The 26295-nt window shown below is 39.3% G+C and overlaps 1 protein-coding gene across 5 annotated transcripts in view; it reads right to left on the bottom strand.

Moving 5' to 3' along the window:
* Positions 1-26295, bottom strand: part of GREB1L (GREB1 like retinoic acid receptor coactivator) — a 138912-nt gene that overhangs the window by 47957 nt on the left and 64660 nt on the right. For 2 of the 5 annotated variants that reach the window (XM_027731255.2, XM_027731254.2), the window contains exons 3-7: positions 16795-16966; positions 16318-16515; positions 8696-8872; positions 4482-4658; positions 2462-2584 (exon numbers count right to left, since the gene is read on the bottom strand). In XM_027731255.2, the coding sequence (XP_027587056.2) occupies positions 2462-2584; positions 4482-4658; positions 8696-8872; positions 16318-16515; positions 16795-16963 (844 nt within the window). In that variant the 5' untranslated portion in view covers positions 16964-16966. The remainder of the gene's footprint in view (positions 1-2461; positions 2585-4481; positions 4659-8695; positions 8873-16317; positions 16516-16794; positions 16967-26295) is intronic. The other 3 variants (XM_027731258.2, XM_027731257.2, XM_027731256.2) reach the window with 2 other exon arrangements.

Here is a 26295-nt window from a genome sequence, read left to right on the forward strand (position 1 = left end):
TATTTTATAGAAGGATAAACTGAAGAACAAACAAATTTTAATACTTGTCCAGTATAAACCCATAAATCAGAACTGATTCCAAACCTCTCAGCATGCAGAGAGGTTTAACATTAAGCATTTCATATTCACAATTTACTTCAAGAAAATTTTGACATTCAGATGCTGATACACTGACAAATCCAAATTTTTATAACTGGAACTAAAGAATATTAACTCAGCATCTGTCCAGAAAGTAGTTTGCAACAAGTAGGCAACATAGGCTAAGTTCACCTAACAAAAGTCCTAGTAAAACAGTCAGCTAAAGAAAACAGAAGACAAAGGCCAACTTGATCTGCCTAATACATTCAGCCTCAGGCCATACACCATTTGGGGAAGGAGGGTGGAGAGGAAGGTCTGCTTTGCCAGGCAGAGTAACTGAGATGAGGAACAAACACAGAAGCCTCTGCTGCTGCTCCACCATCAGAAAATCTTGTCCATGTTCACAGGAAATACGCTGAGTGGCTAACAAAATAGACCACCAGGTCAGGAGCTTTGGAGGAAAACACTGGTCTGTCATTAAATATGAGGTAGCAAATATGTAGTGTTTAAAGTCATGGGTTTTTTTCCTATCTCTGGTTCTAATATGTTTTCTTGAAATTTTATCTATGAGTGCAGATGTGGCTGGTATATGTTTAAACACCACACTGGTACCTAAACAGGACTTGTAGTCCTACCAGTTATTAAAATTCTTCATCTTTCTGTTGTAAAACCTTGTTTATAGTTGCTTGACACCCTTTTAACACCTGAATTGAAGTTTTGCCTCCCACGTGTCTGCCTAAAACTGAATTTTTGTTACTGTGTGCCCATAACTGTCTACCTACAGGTATCTTCTAGAACCGTTCGTTTACAAGGGCAGAAACCAGAAATATTTACACAATTTTTAAGGAAGAAAGGGGTATGAGTCGACAATGAACTGAAAACAATTTCAGAAAACAACCTGCTAATAAAAAGTGCTGTTTTAAAACAACCAAGAAGCAAACTCAAGTACAAAGAGCTATGCAGAGCCTAGCAGTGAAAAAGTCAGACCTCCTCCATCATAGGTGACACATGTCAGAATTCATGCCACTGAAAAAAAGGTGCTCTTCCCCCTTCTTCCAGACACAGGGGATTCATGTTTATGTAATGTAGCATTATCTTCACTAGAAGATAACAGTAGAAGGAGATGAAAAGATTGTGACAAGCATGACCTAAGAGTACAAACAGTGACACACAGAAACACCAAGCAGACTGAAAATCACAGGGAGTGATAAGGAGAAAGCAGTATATAAAAGGTGTATCTATTAACTTGGCAGGTACAATAGATGACAAAGTTGTGCAAATATTAGATTACTTGTAGTTTCAAATAAATAGGTTCTCATGCCAGGATCTGGAAGCCAAGGTATCATGCAATGAGATGCAGATGTGTTTAAACAACACTCTCATTTAATTTTAATCAAAGTCTAAAGCATATAGCTTCCTAAACAGAGACACCTGGGGAAAGGGCCTCTGAACATACTAATCAGTGATTAAAATTTCATAAGAATGTTCAGCTTTTGTTTGTTATTCTTTTTAACATACTTTCTAAGTGGAAAAAGTATTTTAACTATATTATTTTATATCTGCATTTCATACTCCTCTAGAGAAATAAATGTTCTGGGACATACATATCAATTAACAGGAAGTTTTTTCCTGTTTTTAATTTTTCAAGAAATAGTACAGACAGACACAAAAACATACAAGAGCATAGATGAAGCTGCAATAAAGCAATGAAGAAAAAAAAAAGCTCAAAGAAAAGCACCTTGGCTATTCACAATAAATAAATATATACACAAAATTAAGATGCTGCTTCTTTGTCAATGTCTATTTGATTTTATAGTTTCTCCTTGTTTAAGTATATGATGAAGAGCTTTCCAGAATAGTTGTGAGACACAATAGCTCATATAATACAAAACCACTGTATGCGTACAGGGAAATTGCTGTTGTAAGTACACTTTTGTGTGTAATAAAATTTTATAAAGAAATAAGTAAGTAAATAAACTAAAATCTGCTCCCCCTAGCCCCAAAAGGAGATTATTTTCCTTCTCAAGATAAATAGCCTAGTCTACATACTAAGTAAACACCTCCTTAGAAACGTGTAATTCAAGTTTTTTTAAGAGCCACAAAAAAATTAATGAAAGAAACACAGGGAGGCACAGAATCAAATAAATTAATCAAAATATCATCTGATACTTTTAAACCAACAGTTGTTATGAGGACTAAGCTAACCTTCAGCCTCACCTGGTCTTAATCTTTCCCAAAGCAAATTTTGAAGGGCATTGCCCCCACTGTAATCTACACATGGCTTGAGGTAAATACCCAGTTGTTTACAGCATCCCTGAACCACCAATATCTGAGGTAACTTACCACCCCCAATGGTTATCTTTACAGCACTTTCAGCTCCTACCTGTCTGAGTGAACCCTGATTTGTATCCATTAGCTGATCCACCCTCTGGGGTCGTGGACGGTGACACCGAAGAATTTGGTTTAGCAGAGAGGCTAGCAGCAGATGATTGCCTGCTTCTACATTCTGCAAATGAAGCAGCTACAGTACATATTAACAAGGCCTGCCTTCCAGTTCTAGCAAAGTTCAGCAACGCGGTGGCAAAAGGTGACAAAACGTTAGAAGCGTACACACAGCACGTACAACAAACAGCGGCAAATGGCAGCATTCAGTGAAAATAGGGATCTTGCAGTTTAGTCAACTTTGTCTTCTAATTAAGAAAACTTCCCTGGGGGCCACTCAGAGGGCCAAACAAATACAGACCAGATGCTTCAAAATGGCAAGAGCCCTCATTTCGCAGCTTCCAAGAGATCTGAAAGGTATTGGAGATGGCCCAGGAAACACTCAGCGACTTCTGTGGAACAACCTGTATACAAACTGTCATATGTTGCCCTTTAAAAGGAAAAATTGGGCTGAAACCCAGATTCCTAGTAGGTCTCCACAAACCTTCAGGGAGATCTCAGTGCTGTGAGTGTCTGTCTGTATGAAAACTGAATTGGAGGAGGAGAAAGTCACCTTGAAAATCACACATTAATCCATTTTTAAAGCTGAGACCTAATCAGGTTTTGTTTGAAGAGAAGGGGGTGTTTAAAAGCATTTCTCTTCTTCTAATTAGACCTATAATGGAAGTAACAGGTGAAAGGTTATCAGATGGGTGATAGCAATATGTGGATAGAACCTATCAAAATAATGCCCATGAGGCTGATTCTTGGTTGATTTTCCAAACTTTCATGGGACCCCAGAACAGTTGGGATTAGCATATGACCAAAAGTGAAAACAGTATCTGCTTCTCCCACATATGCATTACTCCTGACTGCACTTACCAGGACACATATGAAATCCAACTGCAAAAGTAAAATAAGGTTTTATTTTTCTGTATTTGGAACTTCACTACCAAATTAAATATTTATGTCATTTTTGTGAAAAATGTGGTTGAAAAACCACATCCACTCTAAAGCAATAGTAAATTATACTTGTAACAGAGAAAAGAAGCTGAAGGCAGGCTCGCTTTGAACCACTAACTGATCCAAACTATAATCACTCATACAGCTTGGTGATAACCATCTCTTTCTGGTGTCATGCTGCTATTCACATGAGGATGTGACTCTTCAGATATCTGTCAGTCCTCCTGTGGAGCTTCTCCTCTCCTCACATCAACCTTTTTGGAACAACAGGGAACAGATCAAACTCTTTTACTGAGTGAGACCACAGCTGAGAAAGTCAGGAGTCTGCATACAAACCAGCTCAGCAGACATCAAGTAGGTAAACCATTCTCTCTTCAGTCTTTTCATGGCTCTAGCTCCACATACCTACATCCTCCAATAAGAGACCCCATGGCTACCTTGCCTTGGGGTCACAAATGTAATCTCTTTAGCACGTGACAATATTGCACAGGCTGCTCTGGTAGAGGGTAAGCCCAAGTGTAAAACACTGTAAATGGCAGGAGCATGCAAGTCTTTTCTTTCCCTGAGATCAGTGACCTGAACTTTCTTAATCTTATGGCATGCTACTTATCCTCAGGCATTAGACAGATTGAATTGCACCTGCTAAGATGAATATCAGTGGAAAACCAATGTTGCAGCTCTGGCTGTGAGTCACCTTGCTTCAGGCACATAAAAGAATCATCTGATTGAATAACCTTATTTATTCTACATAGATGACTACATAGCCTAAGACAGGCAAATGTAGGGCTCCCATTGAAAGTACAGGAGATGTAAGAAGAACTTTTACAATTGCATGGCTACTATTAAGACTTAAATAAACCTCTTTGGCAAAATCCAGACTTCAGTGAAAACAGGGAGAATTTTTCCTTCAGCAGTTAGTTTTGAATGCATACATTTTCAACAGCAACTTTCAATTTTTCATTCAACATCACACCAATAAAATAAAAAAAAACCCCTAACTGAATGGGTGCCTTTATTACCTTTCCAGCAAATAAGGGGTCCCTTTGACAGTACGCCTTGGGAGCTTCTTACTAGGTAGTACTTTAAGTGCTTCTGCTTCTTTGGCTGAGTAGTCAATTTTAGGTTGATATGGTTGGAAAATTCCGTGAAGTACCGAAATCCTCTTTCTCCACAGCCTATACAGTTCCCGGAAAATCCTGGAAGAGTGAAGCAGAAGATTACATACAGATTAAATGTCTTGTACTATCTGCTAGGAATAAGGCCACTTAACCTACCTGCACATCTAGTTCAAAGTGACTGGAGGCCTTCAGTCAGACAGCTGCTGTAGACACCCTGCACAGCACATGTGTGTCAGGAAGAGGCCAAAGAGAGCCAGATTTTAGTCTCAGTTTTTCTGAAACTCCTCCATCTTTCTGGGGCATACTAACTTATGACAGAATCCTACCACAAATTTTCCACTCCACACAGTGCAAAGAAGAATAATTACTTGGCAGGGAGAGAGCTATGATGCCAGGCTAGGAAATTTTCACGAGGATAAAAAAATAGACATTTTTTCTACATTAAAAAACAATGGGTTCCAAACTGCATGCATGTGTCTCAAAACAGTGGCTAATCCATAGCAGCAACTTCGTGTGACTGAAATCAACCTCTAATAAATTTTCTCTGAGACTCCTTACACAAAGCATTTTCCAAGTTGGACCTTACATTTTATAAAAGTCTTAAAAGTAATCATTTGATGTCAAGATTTTCATGGCTAAAGTTAGGAGTGCTTCAGAATAGTTTTAAAAACATACGACCTCCCATGAAAGTAACAAATTTAGCAACAAAGCCAGAAGATGGCTTTTCTGCTGTATTTCCAAGATGGTTTCACAGAAAGGGGTGCAATTTTGAGTTACGGTCTGGAGGATAAAATCCAGACTAAGCATTCTAAGCATCGTTGTTTTCCAGTGCCATTCACAGCTATGTTAACGGGAATGTTGCATATAGAGGGCACCAGTCTAAAATTTCATAGAACAAAGCACAGAGCATATTCTGAAATGGGTCTGCCTTAAAACCTTTGTTGTTTGAATCAGCCCTCTATTATCTAATGTTTAACAATTAAACTCCTCTGGCTTACTTGCCATTCTACTCATCTCTGAATTTCTTGCAACCCTTAATGAAGAAATATTCTCTTTGAAACATCAATAATGATTTATAATAGTGCTAGCAGATTAGATTCCCTCATGAAAATGCTTTAGTTTTGTTTGTTTGGGGTTCTTTTCCATTTACTAATCAGTTCAAGATCTGTAACAGAATCATTTTTTTATCCTCACTACTATCATTATTTCCAGAGGGCCAAGCACCTTGGAGAACACTGGTTCCTACACTCACCTGTTAGCCACATGCATTGTTTTATGAAAAAGATATTCAGTGTTTTTGACAAAATAAAACTCTCATTAATTAGGCAATTGGTTTTTGCCTTACTAGGCTTCATTATCATCTTGGATGAGGGTGCCAAGAAGCAGATTTCTTAATCCAGTTTCTCCTTGGACTGAATCATTCTTTTCCTTCTCCCTTGCAACCCACAGGAGCTACTACTGCATCTCCATACTTGTTAGAAATAGTTATCAGGGTCTCACAGAGCTACTGAGTCAGTTCTTTGCTCACAGGTACCAGCTACAAAAGCCTAGAGGCATTTAAATACATAACATCAGCAATGCCAGAGGTGTAAGTCACTAGGCTCATTATCAAATTATACCAGAGATGGTAGGTGGATAAAAAGTTGGGGCATGGGGAAGGTAGCAACAAAGAAAGTAGTACCGCATTTAACCAGACTAAACACCACCTACCAGACTATCAGGTAGTTCTTATTGATCAACTCCCGACACTCCCCCTACTCATGAGAGAAGCTCCTCTGAATCCTGGAAGTATACACCAGAGTACCCCATGATCCCTTATGGAGTACCCTTATGGAGCAGATCATCCTAAGTGCAATCACACAGCACCTCTAGGATGGAAAAGGGATCAGACCCAGTCAGCACAGATTTAGGAAAGGCAGGTCCTGTCTGACCAACCTGATCTCCTTTTATGATCAGGTGACTTGCCGGATGCTTAAGGGGAAGGCTGTGGATGTGGTCTATCTGGACTTTAGCAAAGCCTTTGACACTGTCTCCCACAGCATACTCCTGGAAAAGCTGGCGGCCCACGGTTTGGACAGGGGCACTCTGTGCTGGGTTAGGAACTGGCTGGAGGGCCGGGCCCAGAGAGTGCTGGTGAACGGTGCTGCATCCAGTTGGCAGCCGGTCACTAGTGGTGTCCCCCAGGGATCAGTGTTGGGCCCAGTCCTGTTTAATATCTTTATTGATGATCTGGATGAGGGGATTGAGTCCACCATCAGCAAATTTGCAGATGACACCAAGCTGGGGGAGTGTCAATCAGCTGGAAGGCAGGAGGGCTTTGCAGTGGGACCTGGACAGGCTGGAGAGTTGGGCTGATTCCAACGGGATGAAGTTCAACAAGGCCAAGTGCTGGGTCCTGCACTTTGGCCACAACAACCCCCTGCAGCGCTACAGGCTGGGCACAGAGTGGCTGGAGAGCAGTCAGGCAGAAAGGGACCTGGGAGTTTGATTGACAGGAAGCTGAACATGAGCCAGCAGTGTGACCAGGTGGCCAAGGCAGCCAATGGCATCCTGGCCTGGATCAGGAACAGTGTGGCCAACAGGTCCAGGGCAGTGATTCTCCCCCTGTACTCAGTGCTGGTGAGGCCACACCTGGAATACTGTGTCCAATTCTGGGCCCTCAGTTCAGGAAGGATATTGAGGTGCTGGAACACCAGCTGGTGAACAAGTAACAAGGCTGGTGAAAGGACTTGAGCACAAGACCTATGAGGAGAGACTGAGGGAGCTGGGGTTGTTCAGCCTGGAAAAGAGGAGGCTCAGGGGAGACCTCCTCACTCTCTACAACTACCTGAAAGGAGGTTGCAGCCAGGTGGGGGTTGGTCTCTTCTCCCAGACAGCTATCAGTAAGACAAGAGGGCATGGTCTTAAGCTGTGCCAGGGGAGGTTTGGGTCAGATATTAGGAAGAAATTCTTTACAGAGAGGGTAATCAGACATTGGAATGGGCTGCCCAGGGAAATGGATTCTCCATCCCTGGAGGTTTTTAAGATAAGACTGGATGTAGCACTTAGTGCCACGGTCTAGTAACCACGGTGGTAGTGGATCAAGGGTTGGACTTGATGATCTCAGAGGTCCCTTCCAAACCAGCTGATTCTATGATTCTGTGATTCAACATCCCCAGCCGTACCCAGTGAGGGGACATCACACTACAGCTTCTATCTAACTCGGGCCCGTGGGATTTCTGCCATAAGTCCAAAGGTTACAGTGTGTAGTAGCATAGTAAATGGATTTAAGGGAGAAATAACATTAAAGTAACAAAACCAAGGTGTTTTCTATAGTTACGCAAAGAATTGCTGCCCTGGACCAGAATTTGAGCAGTGTAGTTAAATCAGAGTATTTATCTTTTGCTGTAATTTCTTTCCTGTTAAAAGGTCTTTCTGAATATATTCTAGGTAGCACAATGACTGGAGGGAGAAATGAGAGAGTAAATTCAAAACAGGTTAAAGGAGCCAAAATACATTAAATCATTTTTACTAGCCTGTTCAGATGTGTACCATCTGTGACCCAGCAAGAAATCTAGGTGCACATATGCCTGTCTTCAATCACCAAGAAGCATTCTTGTATTAAAATTTTAAAGCTCATAAATGTAACCGATCACGACATAATTGGTGGGGTTTTTTTCCTTATGTATTGGATGTTGAGAAGCAAATTACTCTCAAAGGTCCTACTAAGAACAATGTTCCTGGTGGAGCCAAGGGCACAATTCGTCCCTTAATCCACAAAAAAATTGATAGTTCATCTTCAATACTTGCATGAGCATATTTCTTCTTAAAGGAAAAAGCTGTAAGCTTCAGTAGAGATAGAGTATATGGATAGTTCACATTTAGAATGCCAGGGTTGCAACTGATTTCTGTCCACACAGAAATCATCGAGATATCAATTGTGGTTAATTGTGGAATTAGGGACTTGTTGTAAAATGGGTTTTTAAGGCGGGTTCGTCTACAGATTTAATTCAGTGATATCGCTCCTCTCCTCAACTATTTCTAATAGAAGGTTATTAGCTGAAATTACTTTGGATAATTTTGAACTGACTTTTTTCTCTGAATTATTACGGCACAAAGAAAAAAAAATCTCTTACCTAAAAGTGCATTTTTTCCATGATCATCTGGCAAAAACCGCTTGTCAACAGCGCAGACTAGAATGTGCTCAGGAAGGTTGGGAGATTTGGCTCCTACTAACAGGAAGCCTGCTGGGATATCGATTTGCTCCATGCATAGAGATACTAACCGTAAATCCTTGCCCGCTTGACAAAAACCTATGAAACAAAGCAAAACAAATGATAACTCTTCAAAAGATTTCATTTTCTTCTTTTTATCAGTTAAAAAAGCAAATGGGACTTCACAAATGGATGCTGTAACTGGGAATTTTAATATACCCTTTTCAAGGGAAATCGAGGAAATTCAGATAACATCTCATCAGATCTACTAGCTCAGGGTTTCAGAGACAATAGATAAAATTATTTTAAAGAGATCCTAAACATATACAAGCACAGAAGATATTTAAGTGTCCAAACACTAGTTTACAGCCTTTTCAAGAGAAACAATGCTGTCTTTCTTGCTTGTAGCAGGCTGGCATCAATAAATAAACACCAGTAAGTAATACAAAGGAATGATAAAAATCCATGAAATTCCAGCAAATAAAAGATGAATTCACTGGTTTTAGAGATGTACACCATGTTTTTTTCTAAGTCTTCAACTAAGTCTCCTGAAGTCTCAGTGGACTGCATGACTTCCAAGTCTCCAGTTAGGTTTTTCCCCACCCAAATACACATATGAACATGAAATAGGGACGTGAGGTTGGTCCTTGTGCTTCTAGTCGACGTAGAGCTAAAGCCAGCAGCAGACACGGGCAAGACTGGGGACCTGAGCAAGCATCTGCTGTTCTACATCCTGCAATGAACAGGTAGCAGGCTGGGTCGCACAAAAAACATAGCAAGACAGCCCAAAGCACTGTTCAGCACCCCAGTGGGGCCCCTGGGAGCTCAGGACTCAGAGTGAGCTGGGCAGGTTGAATGGGACAACTTAGTGCAATTGCAGGACTTCTGGGTGTCCAGCTGGTCCAGTCTTTTGCTCAAACCAAAATGAACTGCAAAGTTAGATTTTTTTGACTAAGTAATTTACAATAACATTCAAAGACTCTTCCATTAGTTTCAACACTGGACTTACAAGGATCAAAATCACATTCCACTTTTTTGTAAAACTCCATCTTATCAAGTTTATTGAGTAATTTCTACTCTCAAGAAAGGAAAGGACAGGTGTGAGTGAAAGCAACAGTCATGTGACTTCCTCCACAGGAATGGGTATGATCACACTAGGCTTTCTAATTTCCCTTAGGTAAAAGTCAATGAAAGTACTACCAAGTTTTATGAACAACTAGACTCTTTTGTTGTGTTCTCCTCCAATTCACACTTCTCCAGCTGTAAGATCAGTGCTACAGTCTGGCCTCACACATTTCCCAGCAGCAGCTGGCAGATGTTTCAGGATATCCATGTTTCAGGATATCTGAAGGCATCACACATTTACCCACTGACCACCTCTCTTCTGCTACAACCATAGAAATATCATAACGTAGACAACACATGTATATATCTGCATGAATCAGTATTTCAAAATTAAGGAAATCATAATCACAATAATCAATATTACTGTTAAAAGCAAACACATCAAACTAAATTTGAGATTACTGTAAAATCTATTAAGACTTTGATCACCAATATTTATATTACTTACACTTAACTGAAAATATTATTCATGTAGTCCTCACTCAACACAGAAATTTTAAGGGAAAAAAACCCCCAAAACCAAATCACTGGAAAAAGACACTGCCTAAGCATCTGGTAACACAATGTGATCACAACTTAACCAAGAGCCTCCTCACCCATTATTAGTACGTATGTCTGCACTGCTCATGTGTTAAAAATTAGTTTAAAACTTCTTCAAAAATTATGAAAGTTAATGTTCTTTGGTTTTATCTCAAAACTGTACCAGAGGATGTGCAAAGTAGAAAGTACAGAAGCAGCTAGCATGAATCTCTTGGCAAGCAGCAGCTTGCTGAAAACAGGGTCCAATACAGGTTCAGTCTTGTGCCTACACCCAGAGACTGTTGAACCAGTTCTTGGCTGAATAGTTTCGTCAATTCTTCAATCAGCTCACTTCCAGCAGCAGCTCATTTGAGCTGAAAGTTGTCTTGGATTCTCCCCTCACACATTCCTTTTTCCAGCCAATGAATTAAAATGAAGCGCCTGAAGTTTTCATGTATGAATCAAAGGATTATAACAATAACTTATCACTAAGAAATGTTTTAGGGGGAAAGTATTAAACCAGCATATTTAAAATAAAATTTATTCTTTTCTGATTAGATGTCATTTGATTTTTCTGTGTAAATTCTTTTTAAGGTATATTCTTTAAAAGCACACTGACCTTGATCAAATAGAAGGCTAGGTACAAGGCTAAATATTATGTAGACTTTTCAATGTAATTTAGAAGAAACTGTTAGAGATAAACCTAGGGAAAAAAACTCCCTCACATTCAAAATAAAAATTGCTTATTCAAATGTTTATGCCACTTCGGTATTATGTCCAGAATTTTCAAAACTGACCTTAAATTTTTAGGCATTCAGTGAAATCTAAGTAGTTGACGTGCTTAGAAAATACCCCTCTACATCTAGATTTAAAATAGAAACCCACTGCTGACAATGTGGGCAAACAGGAAATCTGTAGATAAGTATTATGAAACAGCAAGTGCAATAACATTTCAAGACAGACTGAAAACTGTGCTTTTACACAATGAGTTTCTAGCTCTGCCTCTACCTAAAAACATTCAGGAAATGCCCAGAAGCACAAACAGTGACCAGTAAGAGGCTTTTGAATGAATTGTTAGCAATAGCAATACTAGGACACCAAAGAAAGCAAGATTTTGGTCATCAGTGTTATTATGTGTCAATAGAGACTTGCTTTCAGAAGGAGCACACAGCACTGAGAAGGCTGAATATCATATATCATGTAAGAAGCTTAGAGCCTCTTGGGGTGTCCCAAGAGGACACCCTTTTGTGCCCTCTTTTGATGTTCCAGTGAAGTTAAGCAGTCCTCCACAACATCTGAGATGGAAGCAAAGACTCAGTTATTATCCAGCCTAGAAGCAAAACAACTTCAGCTACACTTGAACAGCTGCACATCACCATTCTGCATTGAGTCCTCAGGAGAGAAGCTACAGAAAAACCCTAAGAAAGGCACCACAACATCTTAACAAGTTTACAAGTTTTACTCAGTAACATCTTAGCAGTAGCCATTGAAACAAAGTGATGTACCTCAGTCTGCTATCATAGAAACAACAGCTTCTTATCTGAGAGGTTGTAGATCTGAACGTATTACATATTTCCCATCATTTAGGATATGGAGGACTGTGCTGTAGAAATGCTGCATCCTACCTAATCTGCAAACAATACCTGAGATTTACCCTCTGCATCATCTTTTACTTTACCCAAAGTGTTCTCAGACTCCTTCCATGCTCCCCTTCCTCCTTGCACAACCTCCTTTGGTATCCTCCTCTGCTTTGCTGTTGGCGACATCTCTGCATCAGAGAGGTATGCATGTGTAGATTGGCTGGCCAGCATATGCCTCTGGAATGTTCAGACTGTGTGAGAGTTATAATTACTTTTCTGCCAGAGGGGCCTTATATCTGGGGACACTGATGTCATACAACCAGCTCCTGAACTTCACAAATCTTGCTGAAACTCATTACTTTTAGGATCTCTACCTCTCTGCCAGCACCAGCAAAAAGCAGCTACCAGCTCAGAGCTCACAGGTGACTGCCAAAAGCTTGTTTTCTGAGGGAACATGACAAGAAACAGGGCTGACACTGAACTCTTTCCTCTGGCTCCCCTTCTGCAGAGAGAAAGTGATCCCAATAGGCACAGACAGACCCTCAGAGCCTCCATGAGCTCTTCTCTTGTTTAGTCAACAGCTGCCACAAGAGAAGCAGGGAGGTCTACAGAGCTTGGCCAGGTACAGCTGGGGTTTACTTCCATCAGTAGATATGAACAGGATGCAAATCTGCTTCTGTGCAGTAAAAGTCTTGAATTTTCCTTCAAAGACACGCAGATGGTGCACTTCAAGAACCTTCGTTATCATTCTTTCCCTTGGCTTTTAGGGCTGAAAAGAATTTTTGTAGGTTTCTGCTGCTTTTTGAAACTGATTGACAAAATTCCCCTCAAAACACATTGATTTGGAAGCAAGTAACTGACTGTGGGGAGAGAAAGGGGGGATTAACCCCTCTCTGTCTTTTTCTAACTAGCAAGCAACACTGAGGCCTCAACATTATTTACTTCCCTGTTTTGCAAGATTTCGCATTGATAGTTAATTATCTGTTAGAAATAACCATTTCCACATTAGAAAAGACAAGACACAGTGCCTTAGCACTAGCAGAACTTGTATGGTCCATTTTTAACACTTAGAACATGCAAAATCCATTTACATTTCATAAATATTCATTTATAATTGTGCTAAATTTCTAAGTCAACAGCACTAACACCTCCAACTCCTAAGAAGAAAGAATGGCACTTTAGGGTTGCATTTACTTGTGTATTGTTTATGGACATCCAAGCACAAAAAGGAGAAAACTCATGAGCCACTAAACCAAACCAACTTCTCTTTATGAGATTTTTTTATTGACATGTAATAGTAAAAAGCAAAAGCCCAAAGCTGAGCTGTTCCATTAAAAAAAAATAAATCATCTTCTCACAGGATATCAGTTTTGTTTCAAATGAATAACAGGCACTTATATTCTGATTAAAGATTTGCAAATACCAAGAGCAGTCACCAAAAAACCACAATTATAATGGTTTTTACAGACATTATCTGCATTTCTTTGAAGAAAAATTCACTAACTAGTTTTTGCTTCTGAGAAGCACATTTGCATTCTCTAACGTCACTTCATATAAAGTAATCCAGTCCCATCTTTCTGAAAATGAAAATGTATCCCCACATCTCTCAACACCCAGAAGTGTTGAAATCTTCTTAAAAATTAAATTTGTATATATCCTCCCTTTCCCCACCATTACACATTTCCATGTGGGGCACCAGCCCGTTGTTGCACTGTAATAAAGGGGTATTTGCATAAGGAATTAGCTTCCAAGAATTGCATACGAATTACGGGTCACTGTCACTCCCCATTGTAACCTCACAGTAACTGATCAGGTGTTAAGTACCTGCCTACCTAATTGCTTCTGAAACTACCTTGGCCTTTCTTTAAGCATCAGATAAATTGAGGATTTACTAACAAAAGGAAGGTGATACTATTTTGCTTCCCACAGCTTGCATAAAATGTTATTCCACAAATTAGAAACAGCTTCTTTTAAAGCTACAGCAAGCAAGTGGTTCAGAACAGCTTCTTGTATTATTTTGTTGCCTATTTGAGGTACCTGTACGAAAAGGAAGAATTATTTTTCTTGAAATTCTATTTTCATGGAAGGTGTAAGTTAGTTATAGAAGTTTGTGTCGAGCAGGAAAAAAAAAGTCCCTGAAAATAAGTGAATTCCTTGTATGACTAGTAGTAAGGCAAGTGGCAAATGCAGTTGCTCTTTCCAATGGGCTAAAGAGAATTAAGGGATCTAATATAGTCACCAGTTGAGAAGGATCCTCAAACAAACTGTCACTTTTGAGGCACTTATTTTTTTAACCCACAAATAAAGACATTAAGTTCTACTTTCTGCACCCATGTGACTGACAAAGCCATCTGAATAACAGAACAAGTCACCACAGAAAATAATATGATGGTTATGGCACACATCCTGAACTCAGGAAAATCAAACAGCAGAAATACCTTAAAGGAAAAAAAGATTTCACCCCATCTGCGCTAAAAGGTGGGAGACGGGTTTTGCAGCCACCAGAGCTATGAACTGCAGGTTCTAGTACCAATATTTTGCTCTTGGATAAGCAATTAAATACAAGCTTATTTTAAAGTATCCAAGCACAGTCAATTCAATTATTATATCAATATTCTTTAATATTTTCATAATATTATTTATCTTTCCAATTAAATAACTGAGATAAGGGACGTAAACAATGGCAGTGATCCTGTCTTACATCTCTGGAAGGTCATATTCATGCAATGAAAGATGAGCTATCAGATTAATATCTTGCTGAGATATGGTCTGCAGTGTCAATGTTTGGGAACCTGTGTGTTTCAAGCACTTATGTAAAACTGTTCTAACAGATCACTAGCAGTATTTGGGAAAAAACGTATACAAAACCACTGCTTTCTTAAATCAGGTCCTTGACAACACTGAAGAGCAAGGCAGATTTTGTAAATTCAGAATGGTAACCTTAACAATGAGTAAGGAACAATCCTGAAATTCTGGAGATGTAACACAGGAAACTTTCTTCTAGAGTGCTTTGATCATAAAAGACTGATAGATAAAAATCAAAACACAGAAGTCCCGCTGGAAGGTCAGATTTTCCAGGACATGCTAAAAAGCTTAATATTACATATATATATAGTTGAGCATATATTAATGTAACTGGGCATAATGTTGTGATATGCAATATGCAGCCACAGGAGAGAAGTCTGCACTGCCATGAGAGCTGAGGACCTCCTTGCAGTGCCCCGTCAGAAAGAGCAGCTGAACAAAACAATCCTGAGCAGAGGTGGCAAAGGTACTACTCCTGCTCTGCACAGGAGATTTTGTAGATTTGACTGATACTTGTCCTCAAATGAGAACACCTTTCTAGGAATACATCATTTCATACTTTCTCCTTCTCTCTCCCCTCCAAAAATGTCAAAGAATTACCATTGATGAGTTCTTACTTCTGTCACTGCGTATAACCATACGCTTCAGCAAGGTACAAAACCATTTTACAAATTACAACTTTCGATGTACTCTGCACAAGGAATTCCATGATTTAGGGGTATATTGAATAAAATGTCAAGAAGGGTTTTTGGACCTGGTGGGAACAGATGCTCGTTTTCAAGTGTCTGAAGGGAGCAGGGGGATGTTTTTATGAGAAACACATCTAATAAATACAACTAGATCTTCCTTCTATGAGGAAGTTAAATCTTCAGAATAGAACAATTATAGGATAAGGTAAACTGATATGCATAATGATCTGACCCTTTCTTTAACAATTTAAAACAAAAAAAAATATAGTACTGTCAACAATTTTGCTCATCTTGAGCAACAATCAGGTCAGCTCAAGGTAAGCAAGCAATGGCCAACAGGCATATGGGGAAGACAAAATAGACAAGCTTCCACTACCAACCCCTCTTATCACCTTGGCAGCACAAAGTACAGCAAGCTTTTTCTCCATTTTCTTTCTCCAAACTCTTCCTTCTGCCCATGGAAGTAACTAAATCCAGCTTTGCCAATGTTTCTGAGAATAATTTAGGCATAGATTGAGAACCAGCCATACTGATGCCAACTTAGGTAATCTCTTTGAGGACAGTAAACCAACAATAACCAGAGAAAATAAAGGGCTTTCAGAAACTAATGAAGGGCCACAGCCAGTCCTAGACACTGCTTTAAAATAACAAATTACACTTTATGTCCTGAAACAAGTCCTTCTAATCCATATCCCATCAGATTTAAGGGTTTGACTATAAACTATATTTTCAGACCTTCTAGCTTAAGAGTTTCTAACCGTAGAGAGTGCACATTATAATTACAATTAGTTGTAAAGATCGTACAATTAAAAAAAAGGATACCAACCATCAGTAGTGCAAGACCCTTCCGGGGCAGGTTTTTGCGAATATGGGATTGGTGGACTACTTGAATCTGACATGTCTTCATCCTCGTCTTCATCTTCCATTTCATTAACAGTTTGGTTGGTAGAAAAGTCCAGGTTTCCATTTTGTGAATAGCGATGTACTAACTCTTTATCCAACTCCTCCACCTTTGGCTTCACATCTGAAGAAGAAAAATAAAAAAAGAATAAAAACTAGGAAAAAAAAATAAAAAATTAAACTTTTCAACAGTACTTGCATTTATCTCCTTTTAAAATAACCAGCATGATGTTTTTTCTCCTTAATGATGCCCCAGATTCAGATTTTGTGTCACAAATTTAACTTTTGTGCAGGTTTTTTTTTGTTTTGTTTTTTTTTTTTTTTTTTTTTTTTTTTTTAAATACCAAACCAAAATGCATCCCACCCTTTTCACACAGAGAAAAACAATTGAAATGTGCCATACTTTCATGGTTACCTTCCGGCAAGAAAGGAGGCTGGTCAGGATCCAGGTATAGCTGTGAGAAGATTGGTCGGGGGACAACGCTGCTACATCTCAGAGAAGCTTCTATGGAGTTATGAAGAGCTTCTTCAAAACGGGCAGATTTTAGTTGCCCTGCATATGAATTCCCCATGATCTAAAAACACAGAGGAAACAGCTGATAAGGGGATGGGAGAGTGTATACACAATTCACAAATGAAGAATGAGGTCTTACTGTCTTCCATCGTGTCAGTGATACAAAGTTTGCAAGAAAATATGCTATGAAAACAACACCTCTAACTAGTATTACATATCCATACTTCTCTCTCAATCTCTCCTTCTGTTCCAATAAGCTTTTAGCACATTTCCAACACACTGCTCAGTGTCTTTTCATACATGGCCTCTCAACACCCTCAGGAACCCGCCTGGTATAAAAATTAATGGAGGGTAGATAAAATCATTATTATCAGGGGTTTTTTAGGGTGTTCAGAGTAGGATACAGAGGGGCACAATAACACACACAAAAAAGAAAATTTAAAAAATCAAGTTGGACTTCATCACTTGTTGTCAAACAGTACGTTTACATGATTTTACTTGTCAGTATGCCATCATCTGTAGAGAAGCAATACACAGAGACATCCAATAACTTGAATTTTTGATCTTGTTAATATTAACTGAAATTACGTGGAAGGTCAGTCTCTGTCCTTTCAGAGTCTTCACCTCTTGTCTTCAGTATAACACTATGATTTACATGTAGTCTGATCCATCAAAGGACCTAATCATACTCTTACAACAAAGGATGTAAGTGAAAAAAGAGAAATAGATAACTTCTAAACCATATGCAACAAATACAGTGAAATGTCTTTATTTTAAATTATGCTTTACACTAGTATAGTGATAGTAATCTCTTAAATATCTGCTTTAATGATTAATATTTCTGTTTATATCAATGATGAATTTATGAACTTCATTAAATATTCAAGCACAAACAGATCATTTCTTCTCCTTGGATGACATTACACAGCCCACTGACTGCTGTACTTGTGCACCCAGCACTAGGATGCAGACGCATAACTGTAAATATCTAGTAACAGGATGGCCATGGAAGGTTTTAAAATGAGCTAAGAGAGACTAACGGAATCCTGAAATTTTCCAGTTTACTAGATCATTATACCATATGACATTTGTTCCAAAGAACAGTAATCTAATATTTTTCAATATTCTGAATACAAAACTGTACTATCTGAGAAATTTATTTCAACAAAGTTTTTCCCGGCTAAATCAATAGATAGAAAAGTAAAAAAACTTATAACATTATCTTTGTACTTCCCTTCACTACATGTCACCTAGCCCTGACCAGGAAGAGACCTTGGCCAAGAAGATAAGCTGGCATTTGGAATACCTACAGCTCCACTTCTGCTTTATCACTCAGTTGCTCAAGGTCCTCAGGGCCACCTGGAAAAGGGCAATAATTATGACAGCCACTTCCAGCAGCATTTCAGGTCTGCTGGTATAGACAAATATTTAAGAGCTAAATATTGCTATTCTACTGGATACATAGACACAGAACAAATCTGATTCCTCACCTCTAACCTGGAAGAGAGGCTCAGTTCCCTGTTCAGTCAGAGACTTTATGCAACTTCAGGAAAATAATTCCCTATCGCTCACTTAAACTGGTTTTTAATAAATTTTACGGCAACTGCAATTCCCTAACCCAACCAGAGACAATACAAGATAAACACAATTTCTTAACATGACATATTCTGCCATTTCAGCAATAAAGTACTTAAGAAAAGTAGATTCCCTTTTTTCTTCTATAAATTTTCACTAAATTTGGAAATGGTAGGGACTGTGTACAAACACATAACTACAAAGTGAGGTAGGGAAAAGTTATGCTGAAGCAGCATTAAGGCTGCAGTACACTAGAGCCTGTCAGATGCCTTTGAACAAAGAATTGATAAAAATCAGCTAAGTGACTGAAATCCTGACAAATCCTGACAAACTATTATATCAATAAATTTCATGCCATAAAATCTCGTTTCTGTGCCATTTATGTCAGTTGTGATGTGCTTAAGTTTTCAGGAATGTACTCAAATGAAAAGACTTTAGTTAAAATACCATAATAAAAATTAATCAATCTTTAAGAATCAGAATTTCCACAGCATATCATCTGCCTGCAGTCTGTTCATCCTCCATGTTTTCTACAAGCTACATGTTGTATACAATCCATGACAACAATTTTCATTTTGACAGGAAACTATTAATAAAACATAGGATGCACACAGCACAAAGGCTGGCGAGCCAAGACTATTTAATTTGCCTCCCTGGAATCTGTACAAGGAGATTTGCCCGTGGATGGGGATTGTCGCAGATTTGCCTGAGAAAGCTGGTTAATATCACTGCAGGATGTTTCCAGCTTGCCATGAGAAAACAAGATTGTAGGTGGAAACGTCAAGTAAAGAAAAGCTCAAGAACCACAACTTGTGTGAGCTCTTGTCCCTGCAGCATGGAAGCTTGTCGGGGATATGCTTATGCAAGATGGGGCAGGCAGAGGTACCAGAGGGCAGAGTGGTCCCAGATCCTGCTGTGTGGCAGAGGAAGCTGGGAGCCCTGGAGAACAGCATGGGCCAGCTGATTTCCTAACACCGCCTGAGGCCATTAGGGCAGCTGACCTCATTTGGAGTTCAAGGGAGCTGGGGAGCGGGGGGGGGGGGGGGAGAGTAGGGGGCTCTCCTGCAGGGGAGAGGAGGTGGCAGGACCCTCCAACGGTGAGCTACTGCCTGGTTCAGGTTGAGCTACTGCCTGGTTCAGGTAGAGCCACGTTGACCCAGCCTCCCCAAAAGCCAGGAGCACCAATTTAAGGTAGTAACACTTTAGTGTTTCTGCTTTTGATTCTATCCCTAAATGCCTGGTGCAACCAGGAAGTGCTTCAGTCTCCTCAGTTTCCTCCTCCCTGTGCAAACGGGAGGCAGCTCCCAGTGAGCACACCTCAGCAGCAGCAGGGGAGATAGCAGAGCAGAATATGTTTTAAACATGTTCAGATGTGCTTGAGGGGGCTTGAGGAGGCAGCAAAGAGTCTGAAGGAAAATAAATTGGGGGAATTTGAAGGGAGAGGAAAAATCCATTTCTATTATTAAGACATGTATCTGCCATATCTACATTTAAATGTGACCAAACCCAATTTTTTAACATAACTAAATTAATGCTCATAGTTAGAAGTTATCCAAATAATTCATCTATCCAACATTCCTATATGAGGTCGTTTAGTAAAAATGAAACAAATAAACCAACCCCTGCTGCTTTCTAGAGTGAAATTAAGGAAAGTTTTTCTTAAAATTCTTCACATCTAGTGCATCAGTGAACTTGGGAGGATGTGAGGCATTCCATGGTTGAATGCAGTTGAGACAATCTGATGCAGTGTCTGAGAGAAAACGGAGCTGGACTTGACTCAGCAGCTCCTCCCCGATCTCACACGCCTGTTTTTATGCTATCAGCAGTGACACATCAGTGCTCACCCTCATGTCCACTGTCCTATACCCAGCAATATCGCACCAAACTGTGCTGGAGACTATCTTCATGCACTGAGAGATTTCTAATGGGCAGGAGGTTTGATATGAGGGTAAATAATTTTTTCCATATCTACATGTGCACTAATTGCAGCTAGCTCGGAACAGAGCTGGTTAGATTCCCAGCAATGAGCAATCTGCACATCTGTAATACCATATTCCAACCCTCTCTTTTTTTCACCTGCACAACTGGAAAGATACCAGCGTAATTCTTAAGTTGCCTACTTCTTTTGGCAACCTTTTGAGGTCTGTTTTGGATTGAACTCCACAGAATCTTAGTATACACAAAGTATGTATGTATTTAGCTGCTATACCTTCTCCTTCCCCACCACCATAACAAGGAAGGAAGTTCAAGTTGGTAACGGCCACTCTCAGGCTTCCTCTCTACCTCACCAAATTTGCCACTCTATACAGACAATTTTTATTTAATTTCCTTAAAACTTACTATGGAGATTAGAAGACACTATTAAAACAGAGAAATTTCAGAATTAAATCTACAGTAGAACATAAAATAACAATAGTAGAATTTCCTAAAATTTAGATCACCTGCTCCTCCAGGCTCTATCACAACTCAGGGTACTTCTCTGCAATGATTCAGATACTAAGGCCTCCCGATTACCACCCAGCACATCTCCACTACTGCTATGCTTCTTCAAAGATAATTTCCCAAACCCACTTCAAGTCTTCTTTGCAGTGGCCCATCACTGAACTGGAGGAGATTTGCTAGAGTGAGAGCTGCCTTACAACAGAGCTGGAAGGTAGCCCTCACATCTCAGTCTGTCTCCTTACAAAGATATTTGAACAAGGCAATCATTTACTGACCACAAAAATGGATACCAAAAAAGTATCCATGCTATAGCTTTTAATAAAAAAAACTAATATGGGCATTCACTCTGGAAAGCAAAACTACGATTACTGTGAGCTTCCATCAAAGCAGACAGAAATGGAAGTAACGAAAGCAAAATTTCAAAGAGGATTGATTTTAATACTGCATCACTTAACTGTGCAGTGAAGGACCCAGGGAAATTCTGATCATTTGTTCAAACCCAGAAGCTGAACTTACAAGAAAACCTTGGCAATTCAAGCAAATAATCTTTTTCCCTGTGGTCATCCAGGTTTCGAGAGATGTACACAGAAACATGACACAGAATACTCAAGAAGAACCAGCAGACTGGTACAGTAAACACTACCCACTTCTAATTAAGAAAATAGGTGACTATGGTCATTTACATACATACAAAAAAAAAAGTAACCCCTGAAAAGTGGATCGTTACTCAGTAACTCTTCGGAGCCAGAACTGCACACTGAGTTGAAGGCTCTGCTAGTAAAAATATAATCAGATCATTCAGTACACCAGATACCACATATTTGGCCTCCAGGTGGGTCATGACCCCAGAGACTTTAAAGGAGAGGAACTGAACTGGAGGATGAGGGAGGGGGTGAGTGTTGTTGTTATGGCTTAAAGCAATTTCACAATTACCTGATAGTGAATGATGAATCTGATGCAAACACCCTCCATTAAGTCAGCTCTATCAAGTCCTTACTTTGTGTTTAACCTAATAATGTAATTGTGTCCTCCAAAACACATAATCTGGCTTCTGATCTGGCCTAACCCCACAGGAAAGTTTTTCTTCAAAGGAAAAGAAAGCAAGTTCCTTCACAAAGGCACTGCTGGGCCCAGCATAGCTCCTGTATCTGAAAGGGTTATCTCAGGCAAAGAGAGACCAGGCATCTCTTTGCACTGTAGAATTGTTTGGAAACTGGTTGCTTCAGGTACAACTAGCATTTTTTATTTTTTACATCATTCTCATTCAGTTTCTGGTAGTACTATTTTTCCCATTAGAGCATCACTAGGATGTATCATGAACATGCACGTAGCAGAAAGGATGCCAATTAATAACGACAAAAACAAATGTACACGTTAATTGCAAGTGTAGACTTCAAAGTCAGAAGTCCATGTACAGCATTAACTGTAACATTCAGTGGAGAAGACCTATGTGTGAGTCAATACAAGACTGCAAGATGGAGTAGTCTCCTTAACAGGTCTATTATCTCACAGCCTTTGTAAGATCCCTTCCTTCCCCCCAGTCCTTTCAAGATCCTGAGATTCTGACCCTGCTTTTGTCTTGGTTAGGGATATTTACACTCAATTTTAAAAGAGCTTACAATCTTATGTTGCAAGTGACAAATAACTCATTCACAACATCTTTCAAGAAAATGAATTAGTAGTTTGCATTGACTCTATTTACAGTGCCGTTTCCTTTCATTTTTATTTTTCATTTTATTCTGAAGAAAATATTGTTAGCATCCAATACGATTTAGAACCTCCTCTTTCAGTCAGATGTTGCCACTGCTATGTCAGAGGAATGGGAAAGATCAAGAACACCTATTTTTTCCTGACAAGGTTCTTCCTCTTACTGTTCAATAGTATCTGTACTTGGAGTATTACATCAGATTATCTGGAATTTGGACAATTTTCTTGGACAGAGAGAGACAAATGCATACAAAACAGAGCTACATGCAGGATGGTGGAACAGGGCAGCTGTTTACCCACAATATGAAACAGAAAGCAAATCAAAAGTGGTGTTAACATGGAGGCTGCTATGCTCCTATTGCTCCATCCCTTCCACACCAAGACTATTCCCACAGTCCTCAGGCACAGCTCACAAAAAAATAAACATAATAGAGGTAAAATTAACACCTGAATACAGGATGGTGTTACTAAGTTGAATTTATATTAATGTAGCTATCAATTTTGAATCACCCCAAAATACTACAAAAATTAAGTCTGGATTACATTTTTAAAAAATCAGTGATCTAGGAGTTTTTAGTTTCGCCGAATAAACTAGCACTGATCACAAAATCATAGAATCATAGAATCAAAAAATATGTTGAGAGGTGCAACGGTACAAAAGTTAAGCTCAAGCTGAGCAAGTTAAGCTCAAGTTTTACAAAATGGCAGCTCAATATTTTTAAGTTACAAGGTTGTGTTTATTGCCTAACATAGTGCATATTTCTTCATCTTTCAAATGTTCTGATAATACCCTCCCAGAATCTTTAGCTGTGATCTTTTTCGAAGCCTGAGGTTTTAAAACACTATTTTAGAGTTAAGTCTGTATAGTTAGAATCAAACTACATAAATCGAAAACATAAAAGTCAGCTCTTCTCATCACCAAAATGGAGCTCGAAGTCATTTGACAAGATTGGTGCACATGAGACTTTGTGAGAAGAACTGTAAAGACCTTGCTTTAATTTTTTCCAGGTTGTGGCTCTCACTCAGAAAAAAAGATTCCAAGTATGTTGAACTCTTATGGAACAGTGTAGTCTGTGCATGGGGGATGCTCAACACATTCCTCTAGCGAGGACTGAGATGATTTAAGATTAAGAGTGTGGCAAACTTCATTTGATGCCCTCTCCTCAGAAAACAGATGCAACAAGCAGATGAAAGAAAACATGTGACCTCACTACTTCATGTATGTAAACTCACCTACACTGACTACACAATACATAAAAATTATGGAGAACTAGTTTCTGTGAATAAATGATGCTATGCTAGAAGCATTTAAAGTAATATATGCCTGCCTGGATATGGTGAACTACATGAAAAAAATACTATAAAGAGACTGGAACATTAATGGAGCAAAACTGTAGCTGATACCATTTGGTGTGGTACTTGAAAAAAGGAATGTTTTCTGATGACTATTTTAAATGCATAGCTTGTTTTCATGGGCAAAGGTTGACTTATGCAAATGAGCATTTGTGTGTAAAAAGGTACTATATGTTCTGTCACCAGTAACATACACCCATACATTAATACTGTCTCTTTTACACTCTCATTCACTCACCCACATCTATTTACACAACCCTCCCCTCCATCCCAAGCTTCTGTGAATATAACATTTACCTAATTATTCCTCGTCTGCCTTTCTACTATGGAAAAAGAAACTTAATTAGAAACCATAAATAAACCATATTTTGTATTTATAGTATTAAAAAATATATATCCCTTTTAGTTTTCTCCCATTGCATCCCCTACTGTTATCATCGAAATGTCAAAGATACAGGGTTGTAGACAATGACAAGAAGTAACTGTCTGACCATAAAGGTAATGAAAGAGTAGAAGCCTTAATAAAAATTGAATTGCCAGTAACACAAAAAGAAATGTTCATTAGTATATAACTAAGAATGAGAAGATTATATAGTGAAGTAGAAACCTTACATGTATAGGTCTATATCCTTCATGATCTAAAAGCTTTCAGGAGTTAATTATGTGGATTTAGCCTATTCTGACTGCACAAGAAAATCACTAAGGAGCACTGCTGAAAATCTCAGCCTGCTTCCTTAAAACATGCATGCTCATACATAGCTTTCTCCACTTATGTTCTCTGCCCTAAATCAATATGACTGTTCACCACATTATTAATGTCAGTGCAATACAACCAAATCAGTAATGGTCCTTAGTCCTAGCTGTAGGGTCAAGGCATATTTTTACGGTGTAATTTTGATTTTGCACTTAGTTGTTCTTCTAACAACTTAGCATGTTAGCACAGACAGGTAGTTATGCATTTGAACCACCTCTGCACCCAGCAAGATCAGAGAGCAGATCCTCCTGGAAACAGGCACATGGAAAATAAGGAGGTGACCAGTGACAACCAACTTGGCTTCACTTAGGGCAAATTGTGCCTGAAATTTGGTGACCTTCTACATTGGTAGAAGGTAACCCTACAGTGGGGCTACCATGGTGGAAAGGGATGTCATCCAAAGGGACCTCAACAGACTTGAGAGGTGATTCCATGCAAACCTCATGACATTCAACAAGGCCAAGTGTAAGTTCCTGCACATGGATTGGGGCAAACCCAGACAAAAACACAGGCTGGGTGAAGAATGAATTGAAAGTGCCCACAAGGAGAAGCATCTGGAAATTTTGGTGGACCAGAAGCTCAGCACGACCCAGTCACGTGCGCTCACAGCCCAGAAAGCCAACTGTATCCTGGGCTGCATCAAAAGAAGCACAGTCTGCAGGTCGAAGGAGGTGATTCTGCCCTTCTCCTTTACCCTTGTGAGACCCCACCTGGAGAACTGTGTCCAGTGCTGGAGCCCCCAACACCGGAAAGATATGGACCTTGTGGATCAAGTCCAGAGGAGGGCTGTGAAGATCAGAGGCCTGAAGCACTTCTACTGTGAGAAAAGACTGAGAGAGCTGAAGCTGTTCGTTCTGGAGAAGGCTCAAGGCAGACCTCCAGCACCCTAAAGGGGCCTAGAAGAAAGCTCGAGAGGGACTTTTACAAGGGTATGAAGTGATAAAACAAGGAGTGGCTTTAAACTGAAAGAGGACAGAGTTAGGTTAGACATTAGGAAGAAATTCTTCACTATGAAGAATTCTTCACTATGAAGGTAGTGAGGCACTGAAACAGGTTGCTCAGAGAAGCTGTAGATGCCCCATTCCTGAAAATGTTCAAGGCCAAGCTGGATGGGGCTCTGAGCAACCTGCTCTATTGTAAGGTGTCCCTGCCCAAGGCAGGAGGGCTGGAACTACGTGATCTTTAAGGTCTCTTCCAACGCAATCCATTTTGTGATTCCATGAATTCGTTCAGCTATCACTCTTAATAACACAAAAGATAAAATTAATGTAGCATATAAGCAGTTAATGTTATAACATAAGCCCAAAGTTGTTTCCCAAACAATGTATTCAAAATTGGTAACTGTTCCCAAATCCAACATATTTTTATTGAAATATTATTTTTACATACTTTTCATACATATGTGTACAGTCATTCGCTGACAACACATACTCTGTTAATACACAGATCTTACTGCAAGCTATTAGCTAACAATTATATTACCAATTAAAAAAAAATTTCAGAAGTATTAGAGACAAAACCTATTTATGTAGTTTACGATAATCTATAAAGTAAACTAT

Source organism: Pipra filicauda, unplaced genomic scaffold (genome assembly GCF_003945595.2).
Source record: "Pipra filicauda isolate LSUMZ 115617 unplaced genomic scaffold, ASM394559v2 scaffold154_size2910363_pilon, whole genome shotgun sequence".
Taxonomy (NCBI): Eukaryota; Metazoa; Chordata; class Aves; order Passeriformes; family Pipridae; genus Pipra; species Pipra filicauda.